At 41.4% G+C, this 17,415-nt stretch overlaps 1 protein-coding gene and 1 long non-coding RNA gene across 3 annotated transcripts in view; both read left to right on the top strand.

Moving 5' to 3' along the window:
* The window catches only part of pomgnt1 (protein O-linked mannose N-acetylglucosaminyltransferase 1 (beta 1,2-)), a 55,729-nt gene extending 51,215 nt beyond the window's left edge, over positions 1–4,514 (top strand). For both annotated transcript variants that reach the window (XM_086115527.1, XM_086115528.1), the window contains one exon: positions 679–4,514. In XM_086115527.1, the coding sequence (XP_085971653.1) occupies positions 679–760 (82 nt within the window). In that variant the 3' untranslated portion in view covers positions 761–4,514. The remainder of the gene's footprint in view (positions 1–678) is intronic.
* Positions 4,515–5,522: 1,008 nt separating this feature from the next.
* On the top strand, positions 5,523–11,596 carry LOC147202020 (uncharacterized). The gene is made up of 2 exons (XR_015101463.1): positions 5,523–7,948; positions 8,023–11,596. It is a non-coding gene; the product is annotated as an uncharacterized LOC147202020 (long non-coding RNA).
* The last annotated feature ends 5,819 nt before the right edge of the window (positions 11,597–17,415 follow it).

The raw sequence follows: 17,415 nt of genomic DNA, 5'->3' as shown, positions 1-17,415 counted from the left end.
CTCACACCTCCTGCCCGAAGACAGCTGGGATAGGCTCCAGCAGCTCCCGCGACCCTAGTGAGGATAATGCGGTTCGGAAAATGGATGGATGGGCTCTAGAATTTATTTTGAGATTTCCTCGCTTGATTTTGTTTTGATGCATTATTTTCAATTTTCGTAGTTTCATTGAAGTAATCGTTAATATACGTTTTTTGGAGGCGTTCATGAACGCCTCTAGAGTCGAACGGAAGGAGCGTGTAGAATGTATCCATCTAGTGGATACATTGTAGATTGTGCCTTATAATCCAGTTTGTCCAATATATGAAAAAAATTACAAAATAGGCCATTAATTGAAGTTGCGCCTCATAATCCAGTGTGCCTTTTAGTGCGGAAAATACGGTAAGTTATTATTATAATAATTCGTTTTTTTACGCACCTGGCTTGCACACCTGTCCAGGCTTTTGACAGAACCCCCGAGGGTAAACTGGCAATGTCTGTGTAACGACCAAAGAGGCATAACTCATTGAAATCTGTCTAATATGACACTTCTCGTCCACCGTCCTCCATCCCCAAATTGGGATGGACCGTTCCATCCCAGGTGATATCCCAGGTGATAATCTGTACATTCTGTACGACTGTCATGTCGCTGAATAGATGAAATGTCACTCACTCTTCTTTCTTGTCCTTTGTTGTAACCAGTGTGAAGAAACCTGCCAATATCAAACCCATCCACTTAGAGCCTCCCACCAAAGAAGAGGGTGCACCAGCAGAGCAGCTATAAACCTCTCTCTCTCTCTCTCTCTCTCTCTCTCTTTTTCTCTCTCTCTCTCTTTCTCTCCCTCTCTCTCTCTCTTGCGCACACACACAGACTTATACTCGTTGATACAACCACACACAACCATACAACACTTTTTAACTAGCCCAGGCCTTAACAAATTTGCCAGCGGTTAAAAATACATCATGAGACCCACAACCTTTACATTTTTTTATGATTAAAAAAAAACAACACTGCTAAATCTGACCCAATTAATCTAATTCTATTTCCCTTAAAATGGTGGGATCCGATTTGATAAACCATCTTCCCCACTATATTGCTGAATTTTTGTGTGTGTGGGGTGTGTGTCTTTGTGGGCGGGGGAGGGGGGCATCCACATGTTTAGTGATCATTGTTTTTATGCCTTTTCGCTCCTTTTTATGTTAAAAAATACTGTACAGTATTGAGAAAATATAGATATTCATAAATGTAGTGTGATGTCTAGATTTAAAATAAGACGCATTTGAGCAGCTAATCAAGCTGATTGGATGCCAGTAACTTCACGTATTCTTGGCTAGAACTTCAAAAATCTATTACTCCCAAAGCAGAACTGCACTGCAAATCTACTGGTGTTAGTTCAACACCTGTACAGTATTATTCTTTTTAACACCGGCAACATGTCTTTATGCACCCACTTTGCCCGATGTTCAAGTAACATTTACTTGAGTGGTTGTTATGTGCCTGTGTTTCTGTCACATGAGCACTTGTTCACAGTTGTACAGCGTCAGCAGTTGTACAGTGAGCGTGTTGTTTTTGCGTGTCGGCATCCAGCAAATTACATCCACGTATTATTGACAACATTAGAGTGACGAAAATGTGCATTCTATGGGCAGTCTGACAGACAGACAGCTTTCGCTGTATATACCGGTAGGAGCATTCAAACATGCGCTGTGCGACCCGAGAACATTTTTACCAGCACACATTGAAAAATTGGGAGCGTTTGCAAGTACAATGGTCACAGTGCCGAGCTGTCGCCCCATTTTAACAACGTATCAATGTTAATCCTCGATTCATCGGCTGTTATATTACTGAGTAGTGTTAATGCAACACCAACATTCCCTTTTTAACACCGTCCTCAAACTTTTATACTGTCCGATTTGCAGTGAAGATAGGGTTCGGGAGGGATGGACTATTGCGGCTGTTGTTTTGAGAACACAAGATAAGATGGCTGGTGTCGATTGAACATAATTTCCTGCCTCCATACCAATCAATACTGTATAGTATTTTAGATGCTTTTGTGTGTGCGTGTTCAAATTGTTTACAATGATTTTTAAATTATAACAAGTTTAAACATGTGATAAGTGTGTGTGTATGGGGGGGAGGCGTCTATACCAATTATTCTTTTTTTTTTTTAAGGTCTCGTCTATTGCGGGTCGGTCTGGAACATATCCCCACGATAAACAGCTTTAATAAATTTGCTTAAGAAAGCAAATGGTTTATCACACTGGTAAACAGCAAATTTTAATCAGAGATAGCTGTAGGTTGACGCAGATTTAAAAAAAAACATTGACTTTCTTTCTAGCACATCAGGTTTTACAAATGTTTTTATGCTTGATGTATAAAAGCTTGCACAATAAAGATGTTACCATGCCTTGTCATTAATATACAGTGGATGGTATAATTCCACCCGTTGCTGAAACCTAACCTAATAAATATTACTAAATGTATGGCTATATTACATATTATATTGTTATATTATTAGGATTATAAGCATTATGAAAATCTGATGTCCTAGACCCACACTAAGGGAGATTCAAAATAGGCGGGGGGAAAAAAAATCTACAAAATGTTACATGCATCTCTGATTTAAAAAAAAAAAAAAATGTGAGCATTTGTTGATGAGTGTTGATCATATTACTGTCATGTACAAGTCTGAATTTTTTTTTTCACCCAAATGAGTTCATTTGTTATTCTTTTAACTTCTGAGTGCTTCGGACAGACGGCACATATTGTGTATTTTATTATTATTTATTTGCTTGGATCAAAAACAGCATTTCTTCTTTTTTTCTTTTTCTTTTTTTTTATCTTGCATTAGTGCATCGTTTGTTTTTGTTGTAAGATGCAAAATAATGGGTTATTGTATGTAGATACCTATATATTTTGAAGAAAAATACAAAGAGTTTGCATATTTTTAACAATAGAGGTTGAGTTTGAGAGTTCTTTGAGGGGCCCTGTGGGTTTTTTTTTTTAATATTAACTGCTGCATGGCTATCTTGCCTCTGATTGGATTTTCTGTTTGTGCATCAAACTGAGCAAATATTCACATATTGAGGTCTGAGTAAATGCATACATATCCGAAGAAATTCCTTTGTCAAAAAATACTCTCATTTGCACTACTCCAAAAATTGACTGAGCTCTGTCTTTACCTTTAAGTCGACAGTTGTTGAATGGTTGATTTCATCTGCCTGGTCGCACCCACCGGGAGGCTCATACCAGGATGTACTGAGTTACCGACCTTATAAAATCAAATTATATTCTCTGAAAATGACATAAAGATGAGATTCTGTTATATTTAAAATCTGAATCGTGGCTAATAAATCGTCTTTGTGATGGTCAATGATGGAATATCTTCATCGGTCAACGTGTCTTCAACAGTCACGGTAACTGAAAATTTGGGAGTACTTAAAACTGAAGGATGTCTTAACTTGATTTAATTCACTTTGCAGTTGCTTAAAAATGATAGATACAGTAGTTCCTAGAGTCCGTAGGTGGGGGAGGAAACGGGTGCCTTGAAAGGCTACATACAAATGACAGATTTAGTGAGTTCTTATAAATGACTTGATGCAGACCTGCCAAAAAAGGCACCTTTGAAACAGAAGAACAATTGTGATCATGAAACAAGCTACTTCGTACAAAAATTAATTAATAAAATAAGATAATACATTTTCCAAAAAAAAAAAATCTGAGACTCAAGGCATACTAAATTAATTACAAAGTAGAGTCAAGTAGCTGCTACTTGTAACATTGAAGCAAACAAACATGTCATCATCCATTATGCCTGATAAAATATGTAACAAATAACATTGATATATCGTAAACATTTTCTTATTTCATTATATCGGTAACTTGCACAATAGTTGAACAAAGTTATTCTTGACTAGTTATCAATTTGTTGTGTACTGTAACTTGATATCTACTAATATAAGGAGGCCATTTATATAGTTTCACCATCATAACGGCCCTCCGAGGGGAATAGTAACAACAATGTGCCCCATGACGAAAGTTTGACACTGCTGTTATGGTGTGGCTTGAAAATGGGTGAAGCTATATTAGGGAATTTTGTGGCTGCCAACTCAGTGTAAAATGACCTTTTGTTTACCCGTTCTTTTTTTTTTTTTTTTTTTTTTCGCAAATACATTATATGGTTTCATTATGTGGTTCCATATGAATGCGTAAGGGGATTGGTTAAAAAAATGCTGTTGTGTGTAATATTGTTCCTCATTTGCTCAATTTCACTACAAAACAGCTTTCCAATTACATTCCAGAATATGTGCTTGTACAGAGCCAGAGTATCCCATTTTCAATTACGGTTGGACTATTTGAAATAGAACCACATGAGTTACCAATTTATTTTAATTGGTTTCTCATACTGAATACTTTTGTGACTTGTAAAAAGGCCTAAGTGTGGATTCTAAGCATGAGAGTGACAATTATTTGTGGAAGTGACTTGACAGTTCTGAGTTTGTTTTATGATGCAAATAAAGATATTTTTCAGACCATTCTATGCATTAACAATTATTCTTTTTTTCCCATCATATCATATGTGATTGATTAAGAATAAACTCGAAGCTACTGCTATTCGTCTAATTGGTCCTATTTCATGTACAAATTTTATATCAAACCAAGACTAATCTGAGTGAACGTAATTCATGAGACGGTTTGGGGGCAAACCAAATGGTGATGGAATCCCACAAACATAGACACATATAAAACGTAAAACAAAAATATTTATTTACAGAAAAACAAAGGACTGACAAAGTACAAACAGAAATTGCTGACAACAAACAGCGATGAAAACAAGACACGAACAGAAAGCGCATGCCGAAGGCAAGGTAAAAAGCAACATCTGAAAATACACAAAACAAAATGGCAAGTGTCCAAATATGTGTAACCAAGATCCGTAGAGTATAACACGATAAAAAAAAATACCATAATAAGTGGAACATGAAACAAGTGTGCTGCTGGAGGGAACGCCCTCCACTCCAGCAGGAGCTGAAACAAAAAGACGGATCAATACCATGACAATCCACATTTATCAAATTGGTTTCTGAGACCTTATTGAACATATTTACTAGTTCCAGACTACAGTCTTAGACTTAAGTAATCAAGTGGTACAAAGGTGATGGTACTCTGAAAACCGGGGGTTAAATACGTATTTCTAAATACAAATTTTTAGCTGTGCGTGTGTGTGTGTGTGTGTGTTTGTATGTGTGTAGCAGGACTGTGACAAATGATTAAGCATGGTGAAAGGGAAAGGAATGTGTAACCCGGATTATGGCGTGAGGCAATGGGGAGTAGACATAACCAATTGAAAGATCATAGCTTTCATTCAGAAGTTAAAATATATATATATAATCTATATTGACTAAAAGAGTAGCGTCGTTAAAATTGGCTTAATTAAACAGAACTGAATATTGCCGTGGCCCGAGCAAATCAGGGCACAGAATACTAGTGGGGTGTCAGCGAATGAGAGGTGCCGTTTTTCACCTTCGTGACGTCAAGAACTTGCTGCGCAACCTATCTCGCTCTGTTTTCTGACGGGACCTGAACGCGAGCGGATGTATTCTTCGGCTGTTGTAAAGAGGTGTTTCGGGAGAAAGAGAGAGTCATTCTACGCAACCTCGAGCAGTGTTCCTGGCTAACGTGGCTGTTAGCTTTCCGTACTGCCGGGATTTCGCCGACCGTATACCGTCGTCGGAGTCTCGTTCAACATTCTTCTGGCCGGGTCTTTTGTGGAGTTCTGATTGAGGACAGCGCTGGGATTAGCGTGCCTTCAGTGGAGTGGATTCCATTACGGTGCCCTGATTTCCGAAAGTGCTGGAAAAGGGGGTACAGTGGTGGTGGCGAGCCAACCAAAGAACGTATATTACATTTGATAAACTTTTTAAAATTTTATTTGTGTGGTAATGTTTAGAAGAATTTATTTTGTACGACAAGAGTTGACGAGAACATTTTGTGTTTAGTTATTCAGTTTGAAAGATAAAAGAAACTCACACCGGTGTTGAGAAAGGTGATCACCAATTGTTTTGCTTGAAGGAAAGGTCAACTAAGAGGTTGAGACTAAATTGGATATATTTACTTTTTCACTGTTTTTTTGTCAATTTTTTTTGTCATGTGTTTACAGTATGTTTGATATAAAAGTTAATTGTTTTTACAACTGTTGTCTTGTTTCTTTGCCCATGCTACCCCCTCAATGGTGACATCATTGGCTCCAGTGAATCGAATCTAGTGTCCCCTTACTGGTCCAAATAGAAACCCGTTGTCCGCACCAGTGTTTTATCATCTCCAGCAATTATAAAACAGACATAGCCCTTGTTACAAATGCATTCCCAAAAAATTTGCTAATTTTCGTGAGAATATGCTTTTGAAGAAAACAATTTCAAAGTTCCACGCAATTGAAGATGAACATCATGATTCAGCAGCAGAAACGAAAACATGACGCACATGTATTATGATAATGAATGATTACAATGAAAATGAAAATGTTACCAACAGGACCCTTCCACAACTTGAAGTAAGATTCAATTTTATGTCGGCTTGATTTTACTTCTCATTCACTATGAATGTTGAAATGTATGTTTTCACATATGAGGCACACCCGAACATATCTTCTTATATTGCTTTGTCAAGGGGCCGGAGGCAAAAACTTGAAGATGCAGTTAAAACACACATACACACACATACGCACACACTCTAATCTAACTGCTTGAAATAAAATGATGATCATCTGGACAATTTTAGCTGCTTGAGCTGGCTGTTAAAACCATTGCCAAGCCGACAGTCGGTTGTCAGATATTCAGCCTTGCTCACGACTCGTACCAAGTGCTTGTTTTTTTTTGTAGCCGTCAATTTTCTCGCTCCTCGTTCATAGTCATGTATTGTATGTTTGCATTTTGCTCTTGTAAGTACCATTCTTTGTTCGTGTTATTCTTTGTTTTTTTTTCTAGTTTCACATAATTGGCTTTTCCTTGTCCTTTTTGTGACAAGTGATTGTGCGTTATGTTGCTTGTATGTTGCAAGCTCTTTGTCTCGTTCGACCCTGGTTCTGTGTTACAAGCGTTTTACGTTGTACTTGTATGTCTTGTGTTTTGGTCTTTAAAAGACATTTGTGTTAATGATCATAACATTGCCTGCATTTGTGGGATCCGATTCTGTTCCAGATTCTTCAGGAACCGTGACAGTTTCATGGTGGAATTTCCCACGTCAAAAACCAAGGTACATAGTATGTTTTTGTAAGAGAGCAGGTATAAAGTTCCCTTGACTGAGTGAAATGAAAGCTTCATCTGAAGCAAACAAATGATTTCAAATGAATTGTCTTTGTATACTGTATATGAAAATGGCCACAGAGGTCTGTATCATCAAGTTCATTAAGTGGGTTATGCAGTGGAGGGGATCTGTCCATTTAGGTTATTTTATTTCTCTATAAGGTGGAAGAAGACCCAACACCACGTCGTCTTTTTTTCAGTTTATCACAACGCATCACGAATCGATTCGGGCTTCTGAGCGTTTCAGATCTCGTCAGGAAGCCCCGAAAAAATACAGTCTCATGTTTATATAGGCGTAGTATGTTAATGAGGGGCAGGCAATCCTTCCCTTTATGTAAAAATCAGAAACTAAGAAAGGTCAATGCATTTCGATCTTGGCATGTTGACAAAATCCAGACTGCCTCCTTGCCGTGCATAAATCCCAATAAACTTGACACCCTTGAGGGACTCAGCAGAGATGGGAGCCCAGAAGAAGACCCTTGGAGGTTGTTAATCACTCGAGGGGGAATCGGATCTAAACTTAACACTACATTCTTTGTTTTAACAGATGTTCTACAGTCTTTATTTCTTTCAGATCCAACTAAAAGAGAGGAATAATTCCTTAACAGTTACATCTGAGACATCTTTCTGTTCTTGGTGGTTGTCTTTCAGCATCGTGTATGAAGTCAAGGTAATCCATTTTCACCATGCACAATGAAGCATATGAAGTCTATTTGGCTGAGAGGACTGTTTGTGCTGGCCTAGGTTGCTCCGAGTCCCGCACTGCCCCTCTGTCGTATGGTGTTTCACAGGATTCTGTTTTGGGACCCCTGCTGTTTTTACTGTATTAGTTGTCCTTAGGTTCCATCTGACGAAAACATGGTTCATGTTTTTCTTTTTTGTTATGCAGATGACAGTCAGATTTATGTTCTCCTGACCATGAGCTCTCCTGAGGATGCGTTCTCCTTAAGACCACTTTTGTCCTGTCTAGAGGGAATCAAAACGTGGAAATCACTGAATTTCTTAAATTTCAACGAACCTAAAACAGAAGTTATGGTGTTCGGTCTCAGTAGCCCTTGTACATCGCACCCTGTTGATCTGGGCCCCCTAGAATCTTATCAAAAGCAAAGTCTTGAATTTGGGTTTTAAATTGGACAGTGACTTTAAATTGAGCCAGCAAATTGTTCTGTTGTTAAATCCAGCTTCTTTTATCTCAAGCAGCTAGCGATGGTAAAACCCTTCCTTTCTCAGCAGCATTTAGAAACAGTAATCTATGCCTTCATTATCTTGGCTAGATTACTGTAGCGCATTTTATTTTGGAATTAGCCAGTCCTCCCTCAAGTGTCTCCAATTGGTTCATATTGTTGCTGCTTGCCTTCTAACTGGAGCTCATAAGAGGGAGCACATAACCCCATTTCTGGCTTCTCTGGCTCCCAGTACATTTTAGAGTTAATTTTAAGATATTTTTCGAATTGTTTTCAAATCTTTAAATGGCCTCGCCCCATCTTACCTCCTCCACTCCTTACGCACCTGTGGACCAGATGCCACTGGAGGTGCTGAGGACTAAGCGGAGCCTCAGAGGGGATCAAGCCTTTTCCGTTACCAGCCCTTCCCTCTGGAATGACCTTCTGTTAAGTATGATGAAAACCCTACCCATTTTTCGAACTCATCTGAAGACTTATATTTATTCTTGAGCTTTCAGCCCATTATGAGACTGACACCGTTCTTTTGTTTTCTGCCATCTACTGTATATGAGTTAGTATCATTAGTTTGTATTTTAATTTAACTTTCTTCTGTTGTTGTATTATTGTTATAAGTGTTTTGTTGTAACTGCAGCTGTTGTGCAATGTGCTATTTAAATAAAGTTGGATTGTTTCCTTTTCTCAGAAGATAAACCTGCCCTGGCCATGCAATTCAAACAGTAACCTCTTGCTCCAAGAAGGGAAGAGTGAGGGCTGATACCCATTGGCGACCGTGGATGAGGAGGTGAGGAAATTGTTAGAATACTCGACTCACGGAAGGTGTAGGTTCCAGGAAGATGGATGGCACCCTGAGACACACACAAAGGCTGACTCCAGGACGTGATTGACTCTCTGACTGTCCATTGGTCTGGGGATAACCTGAAGACAGGCTAGAGCAGTGTTTCTTTTTCGAGCCAAGGCACATTTCTTTCATTGAAAAAATCCCGCGGCACACCACTAACTGAAAATGTGAAAAAAGCTTATTTTAACAATTAAGTTTTTCTCCCAGTCGTTTGCGCTCTTTCCCTTTTCCCATCTTGAGTCTTTGTATAATTCCAACATCATTCAAATGACTTTTCTGCTGAATGTGTCGCTTGAAGGTATCCAGCTTCCATTTAGTCCATATTTTTCCATCGGAAAATTTGCTTACAGTTTAAGCTTTGCTGCATGTTTTGAAGAGCAGACCTTTCTCACTCGAAAAAGAAAATATCTCACCCTGTTTCACTGCTTGTTCTATTTGCACATACTCTAACAGCCGTTCCAACATAAAAGAACGGCAGTTTATTCTTATTTTGGTTTGGGGAGTTGACGTATCACATTCACTGCCCGGTCGTTTCGCCATGATAAAGCATTAGCATTAGCGTCACTTATCACCGCCACACTGTTATTGTTATGGAGCTGAGAACATCGCAGTACTGTCAATGTCGTGATTGGCTGCATAGCGTCATTGCATCGTATCGTGTGATTGGCTGGACACCTGCCACTCACTGAATTACACAGGAAATTGATACAGAAAAAAAGTTATATATCTCATTCATTTGCAGTGCGTTCACTGCGCTGGATAGGTTTACTTGTGCCCTAAGAGTGTACAACCAGTGCACAGTTGCGCAGCTTAGAGGGAATATTGATGCCGTTGCATCTCCAGTAAACGTAAATCTAAATGAACGATACCTTTCATTTTATTGCCTCGTGTCGGAAACTTCAATTGTCTCGAAGCATAAGGCAATTTCCTAGCTGCTGCTGCTCCCGACCGGTATGGAAGAGTACTACATGATTACTCTTCCAGGCGATCGACCGCAGGTGTGCACAGGGCTTGAAAAACACTGGGCTAGAGGATGCCCCAAGGCTTTACAGAAAGCTTGTCATACCTGGAATGTAAACTGGGGACCCAGGTCAGAAACAGTATCAATGGGTATGCAATAAAACTTGATGACATGGTTCACGACGACGTCGACAGTCTGAAGAGCGGAGGAAAGCCTGGGTATTAGAATGAAATAAACCATATTGGAGGATTGGTCAATCAATGTCAATATGACCGTGCTTCCACCCAGGGATGGATGGGAATGGGCACAGGTTGCAGGAGACCCATGGATTGATGGTTAGAAGACTTCCCTCGAGAGCAGATGAGGGGAGCGGCAACAAACTCCCTGACATCTTGGACCATCCCAGGGCCACCAGAAGTGTTGGCGCAAGTGCTGGAAAGTTGGATTCACCTCAGGATGACAAGCCAACTTACAGACCAAAAAAACCTACAGTCAAACCTCAGTTTTCGAACGTCTCTGTTCTTGACCAAATCGGTTTTCGACCAAAAATTTCGAGTTTTTTTATGCCTCGGATGACGACCGAATTTCGGTTCTCGAACAAACTGAGTGCACTTGAATGCGTCACTTGACTCCTCTCACCTTCCTTACACAAGGAAGTGACGCTTCCTCGTGTAGCGTTCCATTGTGAACAGACGTGTTCAATAAAGTTTTTTTTTTTTAAAGAGCGTGGTTTCAGTTTTCAAACAAATCGGTTTTCGAACAGCCTTCTGGAACGGATTATGGTCGAAAACCGAGGTATGACTGTATTTAAAATTGCATCCTCAGTTTAAATTCATCTCTTCTTTTATTATTTATAATTTTATCTGTGGTTTTATTGTTCTTGTTTTGCCTGTAAGGTGTCCTTGAGTGTTTTGAAAGGCACATAGAAATAAAATGTATTATTATTATTATAATCAAGCAGAAGCACATCTTTCTTGGATTTAGGAATGAGCGTAATTGACCCTGTGTTAATGTGGGAGGAAGTGAATTAATATGAATACTTTCTGTAAATACCTTTAAGGAAAAGGGGGCTAACCGTTCTGCAAATACTTTATAAAAGTCTGAAATCAATCTGTCTGCCCCAGGAGACTTGTTTGGTTTAACCCTGTTAATGGAATCAGTAATTTCTTGGGGAGTCAGAGGAGCATGACAAACCTCAATGTTGAATCACCCTTGTTGAATCAAAGAAAGCAGCTGCACTCTGTAAACAATACTGAGAAGTAAATAATTTCTTGTAAAAATATGAGCAGTATGTAGCAATTTGTCCGGGTTTGTCATAAACAATATCTATTTTAAGTTGCTGGATCGTGTTATTTTTGGAATTAGATTTTTCCAATCTTCTCCAGGTACTCCGGTTTCCTCCCACATTGCCAAAACATGTATGGCAGGCTGATCGAATGCTCTAAAGCAGTGGTATCAAACATACGGCCCGCGGGCCGGAACAGGCCCCCAAGGTTGTTACATCAGGCCCGCGGGATAATTTAAAAGTGAAAAAATGCATAAAAGACACGGAAATAATATTTTAATACGGTGCAATTCATGGAGTATCCGCTAGGGAACACACTGTTTTGATCAGAGTAGAAGACAACATTGTTATGATCAGAGAAGAAGACAACAGCCGCCTCATCTGTCACTGAGACAGACCCAACACAGCAGACGTTATCAAGGACATGTGAATACTGTACTTTATTCTTTACACATTTAATAACATTCTCCTTCGTTTGTTAGGTGTAGGCAGAGATTAAATACATTTTATATCACATGTGTAAATGGTTGAAAAATTCCTTTCTTTATAAATCTTGTTTAATCTCAAAGTGCATTACATATTCGTCAACACCTATTACTTGTTAACGTTTTGTGCCTTTGTACAATCAGTGGGATCAGTTGCAATGCATATTAAGATTAAGATATCCTTTATTTGTCCCACACTGGGGAAAATTACAGCCTACAGCAGCAAGAATGTGGATAGAAAGAAGAAAAAAACAAACAAACACCGTTCAATTAAGTGCAATATAAATACAAAATTGATAAATCGCAGTGCTATTTACAATTGTTTTTCACATTTAATTATTATTATTATTGTTATTCAGCAGCCTGACAGCAGTCGGTAGGAACGAGCGTCGGTATCTCTCCTTCTTGCAGCGCGGGTGTAAGTGCTGTCAGGGCGGGCTGGAGGGGGTGGGAGGGACTGTCCATCATAGCTTTTAGCTTAGTTAGCATCCTTCTGTTGCCCACCTCCTCCAGAGTGTCAAGGGAGCAGCCCAGGACAGAACTGGCCTTCCTGTCCAGTCGCTCCAGTCTCTTTCTGTCCCGGGCCGAGATGCTGCCTGACCAGCAGACAATGCCATAATGGATGGCCGAGGCCACCACCGAGTTATAGAAAGTCTTAAGGAGCGACCCCTGAACCCCAAAAGACCTCAGTTTCCTGAGTAGGAAGAGTCGGCTCTGTCCTTTCCTAATCAGGGTGTCCGTGTTTGTAGACCAGTCCAGTTTGTTGTTCAGAAGAACACCTAGGTACTTGTAGGAGGTCACCCTCTCTATGTCCATACCCTGGATGTTCAACGGTGCTGGTGAGGACTGTTTCCTGCAGAAATCCACAACCAACTCCTTAGTTTTCCTAGGGTTGATCTGGAGGAGATTCTGCTGGCACCAGTCCACAAAGTCCTTCGTCAGTCCCTTGTACTCCCGATCGTCCCCCTCTTTAATGAGGCCAACAATCGCAGAGTCATCGGAGAACTTCTGAAGGTGGCAGTTTGGAGTGGCGTGTCTGAAGTCCGAGGTGTAGAGGATGAACAGGAATGGAGCCAGAACAGTCCCCTGCGGCGCTCCAGTGCAGCAGAGAAGCCTGTCCGACTCACAGCTCTGCAACCTCACGTACTGCGGCCGGTTTGTGAGGTAGTCTATGATCCATTCTGTGAGATGGTGGTCCACTCCGGCGTTCTGCAGTTTGCCTCCCAGTAAGTTGGGCTGGATGGTGTTGAAGGCACTGGAGAAATCAAAGAACATGATTCTCACAGTGCTCCCAGCCTTCTCCAAGTATGACAGCACTGAGTGGAGGAGGTAGATAATGGCGTCTTCCACGCCAATGCCAGGCTGATAGGCAAACTGCAGCGGTTCCAGTGCCGAGCTCACCAGCGGTCGAAGGTGGGCGAGGACGAGTCTCTCCAGCATCTTCATCAGGTGAGACGTCAGCGCCACCGGTCTGTAGCTGTTCAGCTCCATAGGGTGGGGGGTCTTGGGCACTGGGACCAAGCACAAAGTTTTCCACAGCTGTAGAGCTCTGCCCAGCTTCAGGCTCAGGTTGAACATGTGCTGGACAATGTCACACAGCTGGTCAGAGCAGGTCCTGAGGAGCCGGGAACTGATCTTGTCTGGATCTGCTGCCTTCCTCACATTCATCTTCCTCAGTTGGTTCCTCACCTGCTCTGTTGTGACGGACAGTAAGGAACCAGGTGACAGACTGGGTTGTTGAGAGCTGGTCGAAAGAGGAGGGGGAGGAGAAGAAGTCCTCAGTGAGAGTGGTTGCAGTTGGTGGTTGGGGGAAGGGACAGACAACTGGTCGAAACGGTTGAAAAAACGGTTCAGTCCATCTGCCCAGTCCTTGTCCTTCGCAGTCAATGTCTTTGGGCTGTCATGGCCTGAGATGGTTTTCAGGCCCCTCCAGACACCAGTGACATTGCTGGCCTGTAACTGGTCCTCCAATTTCATCCTGTATGTCTTCTTCCTCTCTCTGATCTTTCTTCTCAGCCGAATCTGCACGGCCTTCAGCTCCTCTCTGTTTCTCGACATAAAAGCTCTCTTCTTCTCCTTCAGGAGGGCCTTTATGTCAGGATTAATCCATGGTTTGTTGTTGGAAAAACACCGCACAGTTCTGGTGTTCTCCTCACAGAAGTTTATGTAGACCGTGATGGTGTCAGTGAGTGCATCAATGTCCTCCCCATGAACCTTGCTGAAGAGTTCCCACCTGGTTGTGTCGAAGCAGTCCCGCAGAGCCTCTTCAGCTTCCGTGGACCATTTCCTGACCATTCTGGTCACAGTTGGCTGCCTGTGCACCAGGGGTTTGTACACAGGCTCGAGAAATATCAAGTTGTGGTCTGCTCTTCCAAGAGGGAGAGGGGGGAGATATATGTGAATGATAAAAGTAAATTGCACATTTGTTTAAGGAAATCTAAGGTGCTTCATGAAATGTTTTGTAAAAGATATGTTCATTAAATTTCAACATTTTCCTCATGTTCTTGTGCTTCCTTAAATCAAAACAAAGGACGTCATGCTCAAAATGTACACACGTCGGCTACATTTGGTTAATTATAGCAGAGTATGGTATAATTTTAATGGTCCGGCCCACTTGACATCTACCGAGGCCGTATGTGGCCCACAATGTGAAATGAGTTTGACACCCCTGCTCTAAATTATCCCTAGTTTGAGTGTTAGCGTGGATGGTTGTTAGTCTATGTGTGTCCTGCCATTGGCTGGCAACCGGTTCAGGGTGTCCCCCGTCTACTGCCAAAAACAGCTGGGATAGGCTCCATGGCCCTTGTGAGGATAAGTGGATCAGAGAGGGCGCACTTCACCTGTGTTTTGAGCTAGACTGCAATCCGAAAGCTGTATGGCCGAACTTGACCGAACACAAAATAATTTTTATGAAGGCTTTATTCCCGACCGAACGTAGAAAATTTACAGCATTAGTAAAATAAGAGATATGTCAAATGGGACAAACAAATAGAAAAGTATACAAAAATAGACAACAGCTTGTGAGCACTTTCCGGCATGTCGTATGTGCCAGAAACATGCGGAAAACAACTAATCTCCACTGCTGCACAGCTGTTCACACGACCCACCATGCGACACCATTCACACTTCCAAACGCCGATATTTTACTCTTAATATCAGCCGGGTTGCAATCCTAGTTGCAGATACATCAGGTCTGAACAAGCACAACTTAGCGTTTGTCTGCCTTCACTTCGTGGTCCAAGTCTCATGAGATTATCCAACGCTCCTTTTAAAGTTACAGTGCTCCATTTATTAAACAAGGCAGCATTCACTCCAACAGTCATAGTATTGTTCACCTGGTTACATATGCCAAAAAAAACCCCCGAAAGACATTGTCGTGAAAGTTGACATGAAAGTGTGAATGGTAGCCTTTCTTCCTCCGTGTGTTCATTTAATTTCGGGTAGAGAGGATGTTGGTTATCCGAATACAGTTTGGAGACGATGAACAGTGCCTTAGGTTTTATTCGCAGAATATTCCGGGCACATGTGAGTTACAGATAGTGGCTGCAGATCACAAGAGACAAAGGATTCACAACATAATTATATCATCAGAAAGGTGGAACCGAAACTGTTGTGCGACATCAGGACTTTCGTTTCTCCTAAACCAATTCTTATCAACTGGCGCATTCCGATGCTCTGTGCGTCACCATAAAGTCTCCAGTCTACTTTGATACACTCTAATGAGTGTATCAAAGTTAACGGATGAGCGCTTCAAGGACCCAAAGTTTCACTGTGGGCATGAGAAAGTTATACAGGCATAACTAAATATGGCCATAAGACAACACCTCAATCCCCCTTTCGGACTCGAAAGAGTCCGACACTCGAAATGAGCAAAATTAAATAAAGGTACCAGCGGCATCATCGTCACAGGCGGGTGGCGCAACATCAAGCTAGGGTTGTGTGGAAAGATTGGACGTTATCATTTTATTAGTTGAACAAGAAGCAAAAGCACGCAAGAATGACCAAATGTTGATCGTCAAGGGATGTCCCCTGTCCATGGTGTGTCAGATGTCCGCCGGGTCGGGATCATGAAGGAATCAACGAAAGTGTCGTGTTGGTGAGCTGAATGACCAGGAGAGACACACCAATACCAGGAGAGAGGCTGTTGCAAGTCTTAGTGGGAATGCCATGGTGAGATGGGAAGGGAGGTCTTACGTCCGTTCTGCAGTGATGAGTTGAACGATGGCGCAGTCGGCTTCTTCAGGAAATTAGGGTTAGACTACCTGGTCCCAGGTTGATTCACTGGGATTATTCTGCCCGTATACTGTGAAATCAACCTCCGTTGAATGATGTAATCAACAGGTGGCAACTGGCGTTGGACTAGTCGACGTGGTTTTCCGGTCGTCGTCAGGTGGTGGGATCGCTGCGTTCCAGGCGGATATGTGCGCAATCATTACAAAAACACCAAGTTGCAGCTGGTGTTGACATGATTGCACACAGTGCAAAGCATTCTTTATTATAAATATGAGCATATCTTTATTAAAAGCGTAAGCATTCTTCATTGCAGGCGCAATCAATTTATCATTGATAATATGCAAATGTATGATAAATAAAAACAATCAACCTAACATTTCCCCTGCTTATCCTACATTTGCTGACTCGTCACACAGAACCTTCCTGTCGAATTTTATTCAGTTCAGTTATGTTGTATATGTAAACATAGTTATACTCAGGGACTGGAAAGAAGGAGGTTATGACCAGATTAAAAATGTATCTGAAAAAGAACCCAGGAAAAGATGGTTAAAAAACATATACGGCATTCTGATAATGAAGTGAAATCATGTCTCCATTAGCTGAGCCATTTTCCACATCAGAATCACTGCCATCCAAAAGTAACAACAGAGGTACATTCCATTCACTTTAGACGTCGTGGGCGTATTAGCCGTAGTGATAAATTGGATAAGAGGAGCCTTGATACAGGAAACCCAACAACATCCACACAATGTCAAGACAGCTGAAAACAAATTGCGAAAGAGATTAAGACATAATACATCAAAGTTTTGTACGTATCAAAGGTCTTACCCCACCACTCTGACCACAAGGGCGTGTTCACGCCGGAATGATCCGGTTCAGCGCGCAGAGGCCTGAAATGGCCCTGGTGAGGGCGCCATCAGATGCGGTTGAATAACACTGCTCACCAAACATCGCACATGCCAAGAGCACATCGACTGCTATGCGGCTCTGGAATGCCATCAGAGAGGTGGCTGCCAACTTTTTTTTTTTAATATATCGCCAAAAAAGCTTCCTCAGTATAATTTCTAAGCTTCTGGACACTGTAGTGGAGGTAGTTGATCCTGTCAACACGTTTATTCGGCGTAACCCAAATAAAAATGGATCCCCACCGT

Source organism: Hippocampus guttulatus, chromosome 7 (genome assembly GCF_054856545.1).
Source record: "Hippocampus guttulatus isolate MCC_2025c chromosome 7, RoL_Hgut_1.0, whole genome shotgun sequence".
NCBI lineage: Eukaryota > Metazoa > Chordata > Actinopteri > Syngnathiformes > Syngnathidae > Hippocampus > Hippocampus guttulatus.
Note: the sequence above shows the minus strand (reverse complement) of the source record. Positions and strands in the feature narration are given on the sequence as shown.